Source organism: Mus musculus, chromosome 15, assembly GCF_000001635.26.
Source record: "Mus musculus strain C57BL/6J chromosome 15, GRCm38.p6 C57BL/6J".
Classification (NCBI taxonomy): domain Eukaryota; kingdom Metazoa; phylum Chordata; class Mammalia; order Rodentia; family Muridae; genus Mus; species Mus musculus.
Genome location: NC_000081.6, coordinates 86132362 through 86152134, shown reverse-complemented (window position 1 = coordinate 86152134; position 19773 = coordinate 86132362). Strand labels below are relative to the sequence as shown.

Genomic DNA, 19773 nt, shown 5'->3' with positions numbered 1-19773 from the left:
TGATGACGCTCTGTGCAGGCCCCCTTTGTCCTTAAGGTCTAGGCTGGGCTGTGAGGAAGTACTTCCAGCTATATAAAGGTAGGCAGGGGCCACATACCTTCCAGAGCCTTAGAAGGGAGGGAAGCGGTTGCTGGCATTACAGACATCTCTTAGAAGCTCCAAGAGGGTTCAGGGTGGACTCCGTGTCTGGGTTTGCTGCAGGTCACGTTTTAGAGCTCTGAAACATTACCATAAGGCCTTTCTTTGTGTAGCCTTGGCTGTCCTGAAGCTTGCTCTATAGACCAGGCTAGCCTCAGACCCACAAAAGATCCACCTGCCTCTGCCTGTCAAGTGCTGGTATTAAAGACATACACCACCGCCACCTGGCTGGTCATAGGGCATTTTAAATATTTTTTAACATTCATCTTGTGGGTAAACTCTTATTCTCCAGCTGTTTCGGGGCCTCAGAGGGACAGGAGAAGGTGCCACTCACCTGACTGGAAGTCAGTCACATCAACACTAAGGGCTTTCTTGTCCTCTCTGCAGGGTCCACAGATTGTGTGTGTTACTCAACAGTGGGCACAAACGACGCAGAGACATCGGCTTTGCACATCATTATTGGTGAGTCCCGTCTTTTCCTTTTTTCCCCGAGTTTTTATTTCTTTTAATGTCATGTGTATGAGCGTTTTGCGGTGTGTGTACATCTGTGTACATCTGTGTGCCACGTGTATGCAGGGTGCCTAAGGAGGTGGTGAGCCTCCATGTGGGTGCTGGGAATCGAACCCAGGTCCTTCTCAGCAGCAACAAGTGCTCTGAACTACCGAGCCAACTCTTCCGCCCCAAGTCTCGCCGTTGCCTCTTAACTTTTTATTGATTCTTTATGAATTTCACATCGTTCACCACAATACCACTCACCTGTCCTTTGCAATGCCCCCTGCAAAAGAAACAAACAAACAAACAAACAAAATAAACAAAACCATCTTGCTGTGGAGGCTGTGGTTTGTCACCGTGTGTCACACAGTTTACTCTTTTACCCACATAGCTTTACTTGCAAGTGTCCCTTGCAGTTAGTCATTGGTCTGGCTCTGAGGCCTCTTGCTTCTTCTACACAATCAATACTGGGTCTTCCCTGGGGCTCCTCAGAGCTCTCCCGCTGTTGCCCTGTGTCTCAGAGATACCTCAACTACGGATCTGCAGGCCAAGTCCTGGTTTATACGTGAATGCCCCATAGCCAGCCCCAGGTCCCTGCCAGCTCCTTTGTGGCCCTGTTTTCTCAGCTCTCCCTGCTCTCTTCCAAAACCAGCTACCAAAGCTAATCCCCATTGTGAAACACCTGCAAGGCCCCAGGGTGAGTTACTCATCAGAGGACACACCCAGCCCCTCTTCCAGTCCCACAGGAGGTGTAGCTCTGGGGCTTATGAGAAATGGCTGGTGTCCCCGCCCACCCCATCTCTCTTTACTGTGTCCCGTCTTACCTGCAGTCATGGAAGTATGGAAATGCTCTATTTTTAGATGAACACTTGGGATTTTATTGTTTTGTCTTTTTTCTTTTTCTTTTTCTTTTTCTTTTTCCTTTTTTTTTTTTTAAGACAGGGTTTCATGTAGTCCCGGCTAGCCTAGAACTTACTAAGTAGATCAAGCTGGTCTTGAACTCACAGCATTCTGCCTACCTGTTTTCTAAGTGTAATTTTTATTTTGTGAGACGATCCTTTTCTAAATAGCCTCAGGGTCCTGGGTGCAGGTGTGTGCCTCCACAGCTGGCAGATGTTGTGTTTTAAGTGCTGTGTGATGTGTTTATAAAAAGATAAATCGAGGTAGAATATGTTCTATGGCTGTGTGGTGAGGTGTGGGGGTAGAGGGTGCCTTAGCAGGCCCATGCTGAGGCATCCCTTCCCTGTGAAGGACCAGCCACACAATGATATAGTATAGAATAGAGTTTACTCAGGGCATGGGGAGGGGAGCCAAGAGGGTAGTAGAGGCAGGGAAAGGCAGAGAGAAGGAGAGAGTAGAGAAGTAGAGGCCGGCCATGAATGTGAGGAGAGAGGGGGAAGGGAAGAGCCCAAGAAGGCAAGAGAGAAGCAAGAGAGCAAGAGAGGGAGGAGGGGGCAAGCAGCCCCTTTTAGAGTGGGTCAGGCCTACCTGGCTGTTGCCAGGTAACTGTGGGCTGGAGTTAAGACAGAATGCTAACACTGTATACCTGTTTTCAACCTCAACCCTACTTTTCTTCCATTCAGTAACATGGATGCCCCTCCCCCGGGCACATTCTATTCTGTCCGTTCAGAACGATTCTTGAACCTTGCTTGGAAATATCACATTTTGTCATTGGAGAGCTCGGTTTTTTGTTTTTGTTTTTGTTTTTTTGAGGTTCCACCGCATCCATACCCTGGGCCCAAGAACAATCCTCCTTTATCCAGGACTGCTGTTCTCTTGGACAGAGTGAACAGCTTGGGGGGGGCACAGATTAAGAAATGAAGGACGAAGGGGACCCCCACCTAACCAGCCAGATCAGATGAATCAACCCTGGTGTGTGCAATGGTGTGACAGATGTCGCAGCCAAAGAGCCGTCACATCTGAGTTTTGTCACTCCAATTGCCACACTGAGCGTGCTCTGTTTCTGCTGTTTGCAGCAAGCAGACACCTCTGACACCTTCAGGGTGCTGTCTGGGGCAGGGTAGAGGAGGTCAGAGTGGGGACGGGGACCCCTTATAGCTCTCTTCTCCCACAGGGGACTCACTGGCAATAGACGTGTCCTCTGTGCACTACCATAACACGCTGCTGCGGTACTCGGTTTCTCTGCTGGGCTACGGTTTCTACGGGGACTTAATCAAGGACAGTGAAAAGAAACGGTGGATGGGCCTCGTCCGGTATGATTTCTCAGGTACACCGCCGTGTCCCCAGACATCGAGCCAATCCACAAAGACAGCATCCCCAGATGCTGACAAGGTGCTCGGGGTCTTGCTTTCCAGAGTGGGGGTGTGACCTTGAATCTGGCTAGTGTGACCCAGATGATGCTCCCTTGAGAGTCACAACACAGTGTCAGAACCACACTGAGGGAGGCCGTACAGGACTGAACGATTTGTTTTTATCAGTCAGTCACGTGATTGGTACTAACCCAAGGTACCAAGGTAGATGGTTTCAGAGAAAAAGATTATTTTTTTGTGATCCCCCTGAGACTACAGCAGATGAAGTAGGAGGACGCTTCCTGGTGAAGAAGTTCAGCCCTGGGCATCTGCGCTTCAGGCTCAGGTTCATTTCTTCCCCTTCCACAAATGCACTGTCTCCCTGAGCTTCTACAGTGGCCGGCCATAATCCATCCGGCTACGTCAGTGAGCATGCGCAACTGTGAACATGCGTAACTGACCAGGACAGGAGAGGTCAGAGGTCTGCATCTGCTTGGGTGGGACTCAGTGGAGCAGGGGAGCACTAGGCAGGGGTTCTCCTTCCTCCCTGCCCTCCTCTTGTGCTCAGTCCCCATTTCACAGTGGAGACAAGAAGCAGTATGCTTAAATGACTTGCCCAGGCCTGGTGTCACCCTTCAGTGGCTCTCAGAGGGGGCAGACATCGGTGTCCCTGGGAGGCTTGTTAGAACCCAGACCTTGGGGCCTTCCCAAAGTGCTGCTGCTGTGCCGTGGACCTGCAAACAGTGTGTCCACCCACACCCTACGGATGCAGATAGAGCCCTCAGTGACAGCCACGTCCCCTTACCTAGTCACCACCAGCTAGGAGGAACAAGAAAGGCAGCTCAGCTTCGGGCTACATAAAGTCACCACCAGCTGGCTTCAGGTCAGGTGTGGGTGCTCCTCCCTCCCCCATCAGATTTAAAATGCCAAGGAGAGGAGCTTAGAAGAATATTCAAAATGCAGTGTATGGCGTTCTGATGGTCCAGATGAATGGCTTTCCTGCGTTTACTGCATTCCCTTGTCTGAGCCCTATTCTCTGTAGTTCACTGTTGGCAACACTGGGTAAAATCTAATGACTCCAAGTACCAGAAGCTACCCTTTTCCTTGTGAGAGGAGGGAAGGCCACCCAGAGTGTGCTAGGTAGCTTAGACACTGTTGTGTGGCAAAGGTATATAACATATACACAGCCATCCTGAAAAGAAAGGGCTCTGGGTGCTGGGCAAACTGTGACCCTTTCCATATTGAGGTACTATGCCTGCCCCATCTGCCAGGATGCCACCTGGCAGGCCTGAAGAACCCCCGCTGTCCACAGCCTCTGGCCAGTGCCTTCCTTCCCGGTCCCCTCAGAACACATCTGAGAAGCCCCATCTTTCCTCTCAGACAGAGCAGCTCTCCCGGTCTCTGTCCCCAACGCATGACAGTTCTGATGTATCCACTCGAGCATGTTAGCACACACTGGTCGGTGTTGGTGTTTGGCTGCGATGGGTTGGGGGTGAGCGGGCAGGGGGAGCACTGACCACTGTGATGGGCAGCTGTTTTATGAAGGAGAACGAAGCATGAGATGAAGCCTTCCGTCCTGGACACTCGGACAGTCTAGGGTCAGCTGACTGAAGCCAGAGGTGGGGACCTAAGGGCTGGAAAGAGAATATAATGCCAGCGTGCAAGCAGAGACAACAGAAGCCCCATGATCCGCACCCATTCTCCACAAAGCTCCCCCCTGGCATACTATCTACACCTAGCACCCGGCATAGGGGAGTAGCACCCGGAGGGGCACCCAGAACATGGTGGGAGGAGCTGGGACCCTCCCCAGGGGTCAGGTGCTTGTGGCTCTGTGGGTGAGGGTATGATGAAGCTGGACCTGGTCCCTGGGTGGAATGGAAAGGCTCAGTATATTAGGGGTCAGATGATGTGGACTCCTCAGGGCCAGCGTTTCTCCACCGTGTTCATAAACTAGACAAAGAGGTCGTGCAGGACCAGGGCAAGCCTAGCTGGTCCCAGGGCAGGTGGTCACCCTGAGAGTTGCAGGGCACCCCTGGACTCTCCCGCACCTCCTACCCACTCCCTATCCCCACGTGCTATCAGAGGTCCAGCAGCCCTGTCTGCTGGCCTTGCCCATCCCGGCCTGCACCATGCAGCATGGACAGCGCGGTTCAGTAGGCACCTTGGGAGGCAGTGCCACCCTGACCTTTGTCCTAAATTCACCCAGGGGGACACCAATGTTGTGGATGATAATGACTCTGATGGGAGTTAAGCACACAGGAGACAGGGGGCATTGCTGACCATGTCAAAGAGGGGTGGTGGAGACTCTGAGCCGTCAGGACACAGGACAGCCCCCCCCCCCCCTTGAGTTCACTCAAGGTCACTGCTGCCAAATACGTAGCAGCCTTAATATGTGACCAAAGCCCTGACCACACCTCTCACGGTGCTTTTTTTGGTGCTATGGTACTTGGAGCCATTGTGAGGAGGGCAAAATTTGCACCTCCTTCTGGTATAGTAACAGTGTCACCTGCAAGGGTCCCCTGCAGACTGGTTGGCTCCCAGTTTTCTTTAAATTGTTTTTTGTTGTTGTTGTTGTTTTGTTTTATAATTTTCTGTGTCTGAGGACTACATATATGCCCAGTGTCTGTGAAGGGCAGAAGAGGGCATCAGAGCCCCTGGAACTGAAGTTACAGGTGGTTGTGAGTCACTGTGTAGGTGCTGGGAATTGAACCAGGGTCCTATGGAAGGGCAGCCAGAGCTCATAAGTGCTGAGCCAGCTCTCCAGGCCCCTGCTCTCTGGATAATGGTGGTGGTGGTGGTAATCTAAGGACACGCATAACCAGGTAGTGACAAATGGGTGCTCTTTCTCTTCTGCTCTTTTCCCAGGGTTGAAGACCTTTCTCTCTCATCAGTACTATGAAGGGACACTGTCCTTCCTCCCAGCACAGCACACGGTGGGATCTCCACGGGACAATAAACCCTGCCGGGCTGGGTAAGCAGGCGCAGGTCTGGTTAGGTTTCCACTGTAAATCACTTGACCTGTGCAGGGCTGGCGAGGAGCCTGTTCCTGTTAAAGGACAGTGGATGCAGGAGGACTTTGCAGATGTAGAGGGGAAGACGCCCGAGTTTTCATAGGTTTGTGTAGAGCTTCCCAGTTCATAGATGCTTCCAGAAGAGCTGGCCTGATGACTCCATTCTGGCGACGTGCACAGCAGCTACGTTCTCCTCAAGGTGCAGACTCAAGGGGCAGGTCCAATACTAGGCTAGTCTCACCCACACCCAGATGAGAAATCTGCTCCAAGTTACTGACTGGAGCATCGGCTCATGGCGTCTGTTCCGTGAAATAAAGGCACTCTCACCTCCATTGGTGCATCCTGAGCTAGGCAGTCAAGCCTATCTAGAGATGTTTGCAAGCCCCGGAGAAGGAAGCCGCTGATTAATAGGTGTGGATTTAGGTCTAATCTCGAGAGTTTGAAAGTAGTACCCTAAAGAACGATTTCTGGTGGAGCCTTTGAAACTCGAGCCTCTTATTGTTTGAAAAGGAATTTAAATGTGTGTGTTTGTGTGTGTGTGTGAGTGTGAGTGTGTCTGTGGGTGTGCATGTGTGTTCATGTGTGCATGTGTGTGTGCATGTGTGTGTTGAGATGGGGCTTGGTTGTTTAAAGGCACTCGGTGCATGCACTAGAGGCAAGGAGAGCATGCTGTCTTTCAGGTGCTTCGTGTGCAGGCAGAGCAAGCAACAGCTGGAAGAAGAAGAGAAGAAAGCCCTGTATGGCCTGGAGAACGCCGGTAATCATTAGGAGTGTATTCTTGTGTGTGCCCCACGGCACATGACCACTCCTGGCTGTCCACGCCACCTCTCTCTCTTCCTGGTTGTACTGTGTCAATTTTTCTGGGTAGCCCCAGGCAGCATCGAGTCATTTCAGCTCAGGAGATGCTGGAGAGCCTTGATATTTGTAGGAAAGCCTTCCATCACTGTCACAAGGCTAGGCCAGAGCCACGGCTGCCATTCCAGCTGCTATGAAATATAGGTTGGCAAATGTCCTGCTTGGCCTTGGCTGAATGCGTGCCTTCCACTATACTCACCACAAGGTCTTCGTTACACCCCTTCCCTGCAAGAATGACAGCTACAGTGTGTGGATAAGTGGGCGTGTCGTGGGCCTAAAGCATTGTCTATGGACTCTTGAGACTGGAATTTTGTGTCATATTCTTCTACAAGCTATTGCTCTTTAAAAAAAATTTTTTTTAGCCTACCCAAAATCTGTGGCAACCACTCCTAGCCTATAAGCCATATAAAGAGAAATGGTAGGTCAGATTGACCCCTGCATAGGGCTGCTCACCCTTGTTAAACTCCTCTCCAAAAGAGACATAACCTGCTCCCTATAAGACCTTCTGAGGTCCCGAGGTGAGTGGGTGGTTCCATGGTATATACTCAGGCCAGAATGAAAGCATGCGGCAGGAGAGAGAGCAGCTGGCAGGCACCCCTTGCATGCTGTGCAGCTGCCTCTGTGCCACGTTGATCTTAGCGCCCACCTGCTGTCCTCCGCAGAGGAAATGGAAGAGTGGCAAGTGACATGTGGGAAGTTCCTGGCCATCAATGCCACCAACATGTCCTGTGCTTGTCCTCGGAGCCCTGGGGGCCTGTCCCCATTTGCCCATCTGGGAGATGGGTCTTCTGACCTCATCCTTATCCGGAAGTGCTCCAGGTTCAACTTCCTGAGATTCCTCATCCGGCACACGAACCAGGAGGACCAGGTGAGGCGCACTCTTGCCCCGAGGTCATTCACATTTGGACAATTCCCCACACACTGGTTCATAGGATCTGTTGTTAACTTCCCAAAACAGACATTTTTGGATGCATATTTCACACTCCTTAAGGTCCTTGGCAGTTCCTGCATGTGGATTTTCATTTAAAAATATGGATCTGGGTCCCAGAGAGACGGCTCAGCAGTTAAGAGCATTGGTTGTCTTTGTAGAGGAACTATGTTCAGTTTCCCAGCTCTCAACTCTCTATAACTCCAGTTCTAGGGGACCCAGTGCCTTTTTCTGGCCTCCACGGGCACCAGGCATACACACGGTGTACAGATACACACATGCAGCCAAACCCCACCCCCCAATACACACACTTAAAAATAATTTTTAGAAACAGAGAATTCTAAAAATTACCCCTAATGAAGTATAGGATTCTTATGTATGTATGTATTTTAAAGATTTATTTATTTATTTTATGTATATGAGTACACTGTCACTGTCTTCAGACACACCAGAAGAGGGCATCCGATTCCGATTTACAGGTGGTTGTAAGCCACCCTGTGGTTGCTGGGAATTGAACTCAGGACCTCTGGAAGAGCAATTAGTGCTCTTAACTGCTGAGCCAACTCTCCAGCCCTCTTTAAAGTATTTATATCTATGGAGGATTTTTAAAAGTGTGTGTGTGTGTGTGTGTGTGTGTGTGTGTGTGTGTGTGTGTGTTAGTGTCCCAGAATTTTCCCTGTCCAATTACATTAGTGCAGAGGAGGCCTGTGATTGGACAGGGAAAGGGAAGGCGGAGCTAAGAGTTGCAGAGACAGAGAACATCTCAGGGGAGAGAGGAAGGAAGATGGCTGCGGACTTGAACCCGAATGGCGTTTACCAGCCACAAGTAGCTATGATGATTTCACAAGGTTAGAAATATTGGAATAAAGCTTTTATCATTATCAATTGGCTCTGAAATTATTGTATTGGCATTTTGTAAATTGTGATATGATTGATATATAAATTTGATTGGTTAATTAAGCTTTAAGAGTTTTGATTCTACTGGGTAATTAGGTGTTGAGATGGCTGACCATGGGGTCTGTGGGACATTGTGTGGTAGCAAGAAGAAGAGGGGCCACCGCTGGAGAGATGGCCCAGCGGGAGCCCTGTGGCCCCATGGTATGGCTAGAGAGTTGGTGGGCCTGAAGGAGTCCAAGAGCCTTAGTTCAGCCCTGAGGAGAGTTGGCGGGTTCGTTTTTATATTTCCCGCAACATGTTAGTGCGATTGCTCAGAGAACAGGCGTGTTGGATTCCCCTGGAACTGAAGTTACAAGTAGTTGTTGAGCTGCCTAATGTGAGTTCTGGGACCCAAACTTTGAGTCCTTTGCAAAAGTGGTCTGAGCTCTCAACCTCTGCACCATCTCGCTAGCCTCAGACCTGAGATTTCAAAGGTATCGGCAGTCGTGTGAAGCTCCCAGGAGGACAGCGCACATCCGGTCTCTAAGTTGTTAGATGAGGAGGGTCGGCGGCCTGGAGACACTGTTGTCTGCGTCTTCACAGGACCACGAGTCCTGGCTGGCTGAAGCAGCCGAGGTGAGAGGCTTGCCTCACCCACTCCACTCACCACCGCCCCACCATGTTTGCCTTGACAGTTCGACTTCACTTTCGTTGAAGTTTATCGAGTCAAGAAATTCCACTTCACGTCGAAGCACGTGGAAGACGAGGACAATGACTCGAAGGAACAAGAGAAGCAGAAGTTTGGGAAGATCTGCAAGGACAGACCCTCTTGCACTTGCTCAGCCTCCAGAAGCTCCTGGAACTGCGATGGCGAAGTCATGCACAGCCCGGCCATTGAGGTCAGGTGAGTGGGCCGCACCCCCGCCACCCACCCAGACGGCTGTCCACAAACGCTGTCTCCGCCCAAGGGTGCCTCACAGATGTCACCGGAGCTCCCTGGGGATCGCGGCAGAAAGCACCAGGCGTTGCTTCCCCCGTGTCCTTATGCCAGGCGTGGAAGCTGTGTGATCCGACCTTTGCATGGGGCAGGTGCTGACTCTGTGGCACTATGTGTTGCCGACAGGGGTTTTGAGGCTCTTCTGATCTATATTCTCTTTCTTTGCCATCCTTGCCATTCTGTCCTTGGTGTCTGTCAGTCATAGTCCCCCCTCTCTAGTTAAAATAAGCAAAAGTGACTGGCTTCCTAGGTACTTTCTAAGTCCTGGACTCCCCACCCTCCCCACCCCCCCCCAATTCCCACCCTCACTCCCCACTCCGTGCCCCAGGTGCCTGTGGTCAGTGACAGGTGCTCAAGGTTGGGACGTGGAGCACCAAGCAGGAGTCAGAGGGATCAGGACGGGCATGCTGATTCTGTCAGGCAAAGAGCGAGCACATATGAGCTTCAGAGGAGCCCACAGAGGCCACACCACACAGCCTTAGGGGCCTTGGAAGCCTCTGGTAGCCCACAAGGACATGAGCAAGAACCTGGGGCCAGGTGGCTGGCTCTGAGTGACTTCACCCATTTAGTCACCGAGGTACGCAAAGGCAGCTCAGGGTCACTCTTAGCCAACAGGGTTGGTACTGAGCTTTAACGGGAGCCGCCCCTGGAACTTGCTAACTACGCCTCAAGTGCCCAGCATCCAAGCAGCAAGATGCTGGAGGAAGGCTCTCATGGCCTTTCTCGTTGGTGGAGGGCACTTGTTCCCCAACATGTGGTGCTGGGATAGAAACCAACAGAACTGGCCAAGGAAAAGTCTCTCCCCACAAGAAGAATAAGGCATGCTGTCTTTTGAGAACAGACTGTCAGTGCGGTTGTAGAGCACATTCGGAGACCTCAGGAGAACTGGGAGATTCTGGGAGGTGCGGGGTTCGGGGGGTCGGCTGTGAGTGATGAGACACACGTGGAATCTGAACACTGCTATTTGTGCCCGCAGGGTCCACTGCCAGCTGGTGCGCCTCTTTGCTCGGGGAATCGAGGAAGAGTCATAAGCAAGAACCCCAAAGCCCAGGAGCTGTCGGCCTTGAGCTCGGGGAGTGTGGAAATTACTTAAGAAAAATTCGACAGACCAGTTATGTTGATATATCCATTTGAATTTAGAAATTTATTTTTGATAGGTAAATCTTGGTTTTTAGAAAAGACAGCTTTGTCAACAGTTCTGTATCCATACCTGGTACCCTCGGCCCCGCTTCCGAGTCGCTTTTCACTTCTTCTCAGCAAATGGCACTTGCTGGTTCCGGGCATTGGCTTCCTAGATTTTAGCCATGCCGACCGTGCATATTTCAAGACAGCCCCTTAGTGGGCTACACTGCAATAATTTTTAGGGACATTATAATATGACTACGTCCCAGGAATCAGGTTACACCATCTGGTCACATGGGTAAAACCCGGTCACCTTGACCCCTTTGGTGGGACTTCCTCTGGAATTGTCCGTGGCCAGGTTTGGGAAGGTAAATAGCTGTCTTGGCCTCCGCTTTACACACACCTTCATTTACGATCAGGACGTCGCTATGTGGCCCTTGCTGCACACCACAACTGACTCAGCGAGGTCCTCCGCACAGCCATGCCTGCAGAGCAGGGCCATGTCACAGCGAGAAGACACCCAGGGTGACGTCTCATCCTCAGGATCCCCCACGTCTGCTGCCATCACAGCCGCATCCCGTGAGACAATTCAGCAAAGCGCCCACTTGGAAGCTTCATTCTGTCAGCCCTGGTAGCCTGCACACCCTGGCCAAGGCAGTCTGAAGCACTGGCTAAGAGGAGGCTCCATTTGGAATCAAAGCACTTCTACAGCTGGGTTTTGAAAGAGGTAGGGGGTGGCGGGGACAGAGAGTCACTGACACACACAGAGGGTACTCGGTGAGTTCGATACCACCCTCAACCTGACTGTCACCAGCGAATGGTGGGTGATCTCGGGTCACCCCCAGGTACTCTGGTGCAAGCCTTATGTCTACTCCTGGTTCCACATCCATTCTTCCGCACTGTGGATTCTGTTCTTATTCATAGCTTTCTCCCTATCCATCACGTCTTGGCTATTTGCTCTGTCTCCACAAGGGGGCGCTAAGCTGCTCAGGCCGAAGCCCTGGGCGCATGACCAGTTTTCCTCTGAAGGCATTCCCAACCCAGGGGCTTCTCGGCCACATACTATGGCCTGTGCTGTGTCTCCAGATGGATGCATCTGAAATGTGTATAAAAGGGTTTTATGTGAAATTCAGGCCTACACAGCTTAAACTTGACTTGCAAACGGGGAAGGGCACTGACTGTTACAAGAGCTGGTTTTAGGTTCTGCACTGGGGGAAGTGTGCATCTCGTGCTGGTCCAGTTACTCGCTACAGAATTCTGCAGGCCACACGGCTTTCCAGGTCCTCTTGCACTGACTTCTGTTTCGAGGCATACACAAAATCCTCTGTTTAGTATTCAGTCCCATCCAGACAAAAGAGCAGCTGTAAAGGCGGCCATGTTCAGGGACCACTTTAAAGGCAGTTGTGCGGCGGTGCTATTTAATGATTGTCGAGTAGAAAGCTGGCTAGAAAGAGTAAATGAACTAGCAGTTTCTATCCAGATCTGTCCCTGGATGGGCAGAGCCCAAAGGTGCCAGCCTAGCAGCTCTGTGAGTAGGTAGGCAGCCCTGGAGCAGCGTGAGGGCCGATGCTCAGTTGTCCACCTCAATGTGGCCCCTCGCCCCCGGCATTCCAGAGGGGGCTCAGGGCCCGAGGCAGCTGTGGGTGCCCCTGGATCTCAGGAATTGCACTGTCCTCCAAGGACTCAGGTCTTCACTGACCTTGCTACATGATACCCACGCCCTGGTCCACCCCTGCCGCTGCCAGGGCTGGAGGAGAGATGCAGTCAGAGGATGCTTTGCCGGTGCTTAGCAGTGCAAGCCACGCTCGGAATCTCCAACCCCGGCGCAGTCATGGAGCATCATGAGTGTCAGACACTTAGGGCCCTTGACACGGCTGCGCAGGATTGGGGGGGGGGGCGTGCTGACATTCACAAGCAGTAGACAGTCTTCATGATGCTTTTTAGATGCAATACCCCAAACTTCCCGGGTCTTAGGTATTTTAGGAGGAAAAAACAGGGGTAAAGGTTAGACAGTGGCAACTTAGGATCCTGTTAGGGTCTGGCCCATGTTTTAACTCCCACTGGTGCATACCAATTAGGCAACAGTCATAAGCTGTAACTTATTTTTGTTTATGGAAACTAAGTAGTGGGAACGGGGACCGGGGAGCGGCTGGTTTCCCAGAGGATGCTTCAGCCAATGCAATCTCCTGGAGCTGGGAGCACTGACTGGGAGCACTGACACAAGAATGGCCCAATTATGCCTCCTGGTCTTGCTGGCTTCAAGATTAGAAAGTGGCATATTTGATCTGGTATATTTGAGAAGACAAAAAAAATAATAATAAAGTTACTTTGGGCAGACTATGGCCTCCCCTCATCCTCATTTACAAGTTCTTTTCAATGCAGATTTTTTTTTAAAAAAAGAGAAATGAAAACACAGTTTAATGAATTTTTGCTAAGAAACTGAATGCCACCCTAAATACTCATGGTGTTCTTCCTGACTTATCTGCTCCCCCCACCCCACCCCCACCCTCCTGGGTCACTCTGCTGACATTTTAACATTTGAGCAGACCCTCCTTGTGTCACCTGGTGTGTGTCTCCCATTGCATTGTTATTTAGCTAGTAGGCTCTGCCATTAGCCTGAAGGAACCGCACGGATACAGCTGTGCTCATATGGTACAGCTATGCTGAGTAGAGCATGAATGCTGTCTCTGTAGAGCCAGCCACAGCAGCATGTATTGGGGTCTGCATGCACTGCGCCTTCAGACACTCTGCCTGGCCTAAGGGAACCAGATGAGCACCTCAAACAGGACTAGGCATGGTGGCGTTATACAGCTGAGAGGTCGTGCCACAGGCTCAGGAAGGACAACTGCAGAGGCACAGAGAGGGTGAAAGAGGAGTGATTAGGATCAAATGGTGGGATGAGCTCTCGGGAGAGCTGAGAGTATTCTATTTGCCAAGTTCCAAGGGAACTCTGACTATGCTATGGCACAGCACCAAAGCCAGTGTGTGCTATGAATGGATGGTTGGATGGATAGGACGGTAGGTGGATGGATGGATGGATGGATGGATGGATGGATGGATGGATGGATGGATGGGTGGGTGGATGGATGGATGGGTGGATGGGTGGGTGGGTGGGTGGATGGATGGATGGATGGATGGGTGGATGGGTGGATGGTATATGTTATGGATAGAGAGAAGATGGATGGATGAAGTACATGTGTATGAAGTGTGGATAGATGTCAGGATGGGCCAGTAGCGGGATGATGTGTGGGTGAATGCACAGAACGTGCAGTGCCCGTCCTATGGCCCTGTAGCCCCTTTCCAAAGATGTTTGGGCAGCTTACTGGCCGCTCATTTGGGGCAGAGGTGGGGCCAGGCACCAACCGTGTGCCCATCTGGGTTTTGACTCCCAGGTTTTCTCGTATCTCCCCTGTGCCCAATGTCAGTATCTGAATCAATAAAGTCACAGCTTTGCCAGAGACCCTTCTGTTCAGAATCCCAGGGTGGCAGAGACCACAGCTCAATGGAGCCAAGGCCAACACTGCAACCCCAAGGCACTGCCTGGTCCAGACTCCCCCTCACACACCCAGGGCCAGCTACTTTTCCGGTCTGTCTTCTGGGATCCCCAGGACTACCTCCTGCTCCTAGCTTCCCTCACACCAGGGGGCGCAGTAGAGCAATCAGCACCCACTCCCCATCCCATTTCATACCCAAGCCTTCAGTCTCATAGACAGTTTTGTGCTCGACCCAAATGGCACTAGTGGCCACGAAGACTCTGGTATGGTATAGACCTGAGAGTTACCCAGCTGATCTACCAACCAACATCTACACACTCAGCTAAGAACAAAGGATTCCTCAGACTCAGCACAGAGCATTTTAGGTTTATTAAATAAAAATTATAATTTATACAAGACTTTGTATCTAAACAAGGTTTTCTTTTTTTAAAAAAAAAAGTGACAGAGGATTTTTTTTCCTATCAGTTCTTTATAGAATATGATCCTTTTGTAGAACAAAAGTTACACCAGCAACAATTATGTACAGATCCAAAACAGACTCAAGCTTCACACATACAAAATTGAACATTCTAGGTCAGTGATTAGTGAGCAATTAAACACCTGCCCAGATCACACAATCCAGTACAAACCCCAGTGTCTCTGTAAGGATGCCTAGAAGCTACATAGGCCCCTGGCCCAGCCCTGACCCCCTAAGCTCTACTCAAAGATCTGCCGGTGGCTAATGGTAGAACTTGGGGCCACCTCCCTGACCTACTGCCCTGACCCATGGTCAGTCTTCATCTCTCTTTCCCAAAGAAAGAGACTCAAACTAAACCACGTATTCCACCCTGAAAGCCTTCCCTGCTTAAGGCCTCTCTGTAGCACACCGGGGTGGCAACACTCACAACCCAGGCACCGCCAGGGTCCATGAAGTGTTAGCCACCATGTGTGGCTATCACCCATGAAGCCATCCTCACGGACAGGTCAGAGGCCATGTTGCCTTCCCTCTGGCACGTTGGGGTGCTCCTTCTCTGATTCCGTGCTCTTCATAGCACAAGCATATTCCAGGGGCCCAAGCCACGGCCCTGGGTCGAGGGTCCCGCCTCCCCATCCAGACTCCTCCGTCTATGTACCTGGAGCTGTGTGGCCTCTGCTACGCATCTGGAGTGGTATGTGTGCTTGATCTGGTTGCCTGGCAAGCCCTTCCCACCCCCAGTGTGTGGCCTGAAGTCCCCTGGGAATGAGGTGTCATGAGCCCAAGCCACCGGGCCTCACACCTACGCCGGCAAACGAGCGTTGGAGCAAAGGTAAAAATTACATTTGAAAAATGGTACAAAAATAAGAAAGACAGCTTGCTCTCTGTAAAAAATATAATCTTCTGTTTCTTCAAAAAAGCAATCTCAGTGACATCTGAAGGACTCGGGACAAGCTGAAGGAGACAAGAGTGGTCCACCTGGGAGATTCACAGGTGGCGTCGTGGTTGCCCCCCCCAGAGGCCCAGGCCTGCAAGATCGCCCACCTGTGAAGTCTCCACCTTTGTCGGGGCAGGGAGCATGGGTGGGATGGGATGTGCCTTACCCCTGCAGAGCGTGCAGTAAGAGACAATAAATACTGTTAGATGTTAGAGGACAAGGCAACTCTGGCCCCTAACCTCTAGGCTCTGCCCACAGCTGTCTGCTGTGGCACAGGGTCCTCCCATAACTCCAGAGTGACTGCAGCCTGGAGGCCAAACGCCAGCCAGATGACCATGGAGTCTCTCACTTAACAGCAGGGTGGAGAATGCTCGCCCCGAAACCTTCCAAAGAGCCAAGTGTTAAAAAGGTGTGCTTTTGCCGACACTACGCCAGTCTGGGCCCTCACAGGACACCAACCACTGGCCTGACCTCTTAGCTGGAGTGTCAGGCCAAGACGAGCCAGATGAGTGATAACTCATGCCCAGACACTGATGGAGGGGCAGGTACCCCCAAAACACCAAGCCCTAAGAGGCCCTACCCACAGCCTCGGAGTGCCCACAGCAGGTCCAACGTGGAAGGAGGGTCTGAGGGCTGGGTGAGATGACTGGCCATTTCTTCACTGGAGAGGGGCCTCCCCACCATTCTCTCCATCTTACCACCCCTGCAGGAAGGGGCCACAACCATTCCCAGCTATGGCTTTGGTGGAAAAAGCCTCTGAAGAACAGGGGTCATAAGACCAAGGAGCCTCTCAGGATGGCAGGGGCTGGGTCTGCACCCAGGCCGGGAAGGAGAGTGAGGGGCTGTGCTTAGCAGGGCCTGAGGACCAGTGTCTTGTGTGCCATCCTTCAGACTGGTTAAGAGGATCCTCTGCCCACCTGTGTCCACAGGTGGTCATGAAGGTGCTTCATGCGCTTGGCACGGGCCAGCCCGGCACCGTTCCATGTGAGTTCCAGCCCTTCTGGTCTGCAGAGCCTAGGCCAATATAACCAGCCACAGTCCAGGAGAATTATTGCCGAAGACTGCGAGGATGTCCGCTCCTCCAGCCAGCGGTTGGAAAGGATTCCAGCAACACCCCAGAGTCAATACTAGCTGTCACCGCCAGAGGCCGCTGCAGACGTGATTTTCACATACTGGCTGAAAATGGTCTCAAAGGCTTCATCTCTGTGCACCATGGCACCGAACACCAGGGGCTGGTGGAGAAGAAATGGATTGTGGGGGGGATGTGCGCTTCATAGCCAGGCTGGGGGGGCTACTATGGCCCCTATCAGACAAGGGCAGCAGCTTGGCAGGGTGTAGACAGCCTGGCAGATGGCCAGATACTCTTTTCACCCAGAGGACTCTAGCCCGAGGACCCAGCCTTTTCTTCTTGAATGGCTGCAGGATCCGTTCCCTCTGGGCCTCCTGTAACTGTATGGCGCCCACCCAAGCTAAGCTTTCTGGACCTTGTGTCCATGGAGTAGGGTCCTGTGTTGAGGGGGAAGAGAGCTTCCCCTCAAGCTGAAACCACATCCCAGGGAGGCTCACTCCGGTCCCCTGGCCAGGGGCAGGGATAGGGGTGGGGGTGGGGGCTGTCACCTGCTGGGTACTTACTTTCTGGGTTGATGGTGTAGAAACAGCAATTCCCATGCCTGAGCCAGGGAGGACAGACAAGACTTTATACTGAAATGAAAGAGTACAACCATTGCCACCGGGCCACCAGCTTCTCCTAAGGACAGGGGTGATGCTAGTCCCCACTCGTCCAGGACGCTCTCCTCCTACAGGATACACTCCTACAGGTCAGGTACAAGGACACCAAACCTGCAGAGGCAGGCCTAGGACATCCTAGCAACAGGAGGTAAAAGGCTGTGTCTTTTGATTTTTGTGGTGCCCTCCCCGCAATTCCCGGTGTGACTGATAGTCTGTGTAAGGCATGTGTCAGCATGGCTGGTCCCTAAGGATAGGCTAGGACGATCTTGGCCCTGGCCTGACTGTGTGCTTTCTGGTTACCTGACTGTTACCTCGGGGAGTAAGTAGATAGCCATGGCCTGAGCCAAGGCAAGAGAGGGACCCTGTCTTGTACTAGGACCATTCTTGACTACTGCCAGCTTGGACCCAGGCTACTTCGTTGGGGAAGCATTCCTCTGAACCTTCAGTTTTCCTCTGCTCCACTCCCCAACCCCTCCAGACATTGTGTACTCTACAAACCAACCCGTGGGGAAACCGCTAAGCCTCACTCCACGTGTACAAGTGCCTGTGGCAGAACCCTAACGTTTCTTGGGGCGGGGGCGGGGGAGGAGGGGGAGATCGTCTCGGACCCAGGTGGAAGGTCTGAGTCTCTTTTCACAGCAAGGGCTGGGATGTAGCTCAGCTGATAGCTTGCTTGATTAACACGTACGAAGCCCTGGGTTTGATTCCCGGCAGTGTACACAAAAACAAACGAACAACAACAATAACAACAACAGCAACAAAAAATCCAAGACAAGCAAACAAACAAAAAACTGACTTCAGGGTTAGCCTGGACTACATGAGATCCGAGAAGCAGGGTGGGGGTGGTGGGGGTGTGAGTCCAACATGTCAGGCAGACGTCGCTCTTGCTCCTTTCTGCATGTATCATACTGACTGGGCCAGATGGTGACTCCCAGGGACATGGGAGAAGGGAGACTGCACTGTGGCCCAAGGTACTTAACTATCTCAGAAGATCACACCTCCCCCAGCCCTGGGCTCATCCCCGCAAACCTCCCCATCTCTGTGATCTACTGACTCCCCAGGCTGTGAGCGAGGCGGGTCGGGCAGGCACACACCTTCTGGATGTCTGTGATGTCCATCAGTTTGATCACCTTGTTCCTCTTTGATGACCCAGACTTGGAGCTCTCGAAGCACAGGTAACTAGAGGGGGAGGAAATGCAGAGGTGTGGGGTGGCCGCTGGGCCAGAGGGGCTCCTGCTAAGTAGGGTCCTCCCCGACAGCCTCCACAGCCCCCGTGGATGGTCGGTGACCCACCACACTCAGCATCTGGAAGAAACTGAACTTCTCTGTGCTACAGCTAGGCCTTTCTGCTAACAGGAGTGGCAGGGAGGTGTCCTGAGGCCCCACCAGGCTTTCCTGGGCAGACTCCTTTGACAGGGTGAACAGGTAGGGACCTGGGGCTATGACTATTGCTGCAGGTGTGGGGGACAGGATGGTAAAGGGTCCCATGAGGATGGCCATTTATGTACCCTACCCCTGTTGTAGCCCTCCCTCAGATCTCACAAGGTGCTGAGGCATAGCATGGACAAAGTGCTTTATAGTCCCATGGAGTGGAGAAAGGCCAAAGCTACCGTTAGCCTAGCCTCAGACAGCAAGCCACATGGACTGGACCCTCAAAGGTCACTATAAAGCCCACTTTCTGAGAGATTCTACCCCTTGTCCATCTGAATAGCCACGAACCCCACACGAGCATCCCAAATGAGAGAATTCATGAGCCCAAGGGAGGGCAGGGCTGGCCAGGGAATGGAGTTAGGAAGTCCAGAGAGCTAGGCAGAGTGTGGAACAGAGGTTGGGCCAGAGCACTGCGGAACCTGCTTGCTGGACCTGGGCGTGTGTCTGGGACCCGGGGAAGACCCTCTCCCACTTCCTCCCCGACAGTCGTGCTTGGGCCTGTGGCATCACTCACTTCTCTGTCACATACAGAACCCCGTTCCTGATGTAGTCCGTGGGCATCTTCCGGTCTCGGTTAATGAGGCAGCAGCGCCAGCCATTCTCGCACACTGATAGAGGAAACAGACCTGGGATTTCCTTCCTCTGGGAATACCTGGGCCTTGACCTAGGCTGGTGCCTGGCAGCACCAACTTGTTAAAGATGTAACCACATCCACGAGGGACCAGCAGAGCAGGTCCAAGTGTGGGCTGATGGTGACATAGTGTTCACCCGGCACAGGCCAGCCCTGGTTCCATCCCAGCACCGGGAATACACACAGAGTCCACGGAAGGGGTGGGGAAGGAGGCCTGTTAGGAGTGAGGTCGCCTAGTGTCAGGGCGACGGGGGCTTTCCTCTGACGGTAACCAAACCAAACTGCAGTCCTTACTGACTTATGGCAGCTTTCCCTACACCAAGCCTGCAGCAGAGGAGGAGACTCCGCATCTCAGGCATTTACTGGACACCTTTCCAGAAGGCTGACTGGACAACCCAGTCTTGAGGTATCTGTGACAGGTTGTACCCTC

The 19773-nt window shown here is 52.2% G+C and overlaps 2 protein-coding genes across 12 annotated transcripts in view; one reads left to right on the top strand and one right to left on the bottom strand.

Moving 5' to 3' along the window:
* Nucleotides 1–13034, top strand: part of Cerk (ceramide kinase) — a 47159-nt gene extending 34125 nt beyond the window's left edge. For 2 of the 4 annotated variants that reach the window (XM_030248509.1, XM_011245588.3), the window contains exons 7-12: nt 526–600; nt 5745–5850; nt 6571–6647; nt 7408–7613; nt 9245–9453; nt 10523–13006. In XM_030248509.1, coding sequence (XP_030104369.1) covers nt 526–600; nt 5745–5850; nt 6571–6647; nt 7408–7613; nt 9245–9453; nt 10523–10577 — 728 coding nt within the window. In that variant the 3' untranslated portion in view covers nt 10578–13006. Of the gene's footprint in view, nt 1–525; nt 601–2704; nt 2858–5744; nt 5851–6570; nt 6648–7407; nt 7614–9244; nt 9454–10522 lie in introns of all 4 variants that reach the window. The other 2 variants (NM_145475.4, XM_030248508.1) reach the window with 2 other exon arrangements.
* Nucleotides 13035–14498: 1464 nt separating this feature from the next.
* Gramd4 (GRAM domain containing 4) overlaps nt 14499–19773 on the bottom strand; it is a 79942-nt gene continuing 74667 nt past the window's right edge. For 4 of the 8 annotated variants that reach the window (XM_006520821.2, XM_006520828.2, XM_006520829.3 and 1 more), the window contains exons 16-19: nt 19227–19320; nt 18376–18460; nt 17186–17349; nt 14508–16785 (exon numbers count right to left, since the gene is read on the bottom strand). In XM_006520821.2, the coding sequence (XP_006520884.2) occupies nt 16719–16785; nt 17186–17349; nt 18376–18460; nt 19227–19320 (410 nt within the window). In that variant the 3' untranslated portion in view covers nt 14508–16718. Of the gene's footprint in view, nt 16786–17185; nt 17350–18375; nt 18461–19226; nt 19321–19773 lie in introns of all 8 variants that reach the window. The other 4 variants (NM_001205353.1, XR_003951368.1, NM_001379572.1 and 1 more) reach the window with 4 other exon arrangements.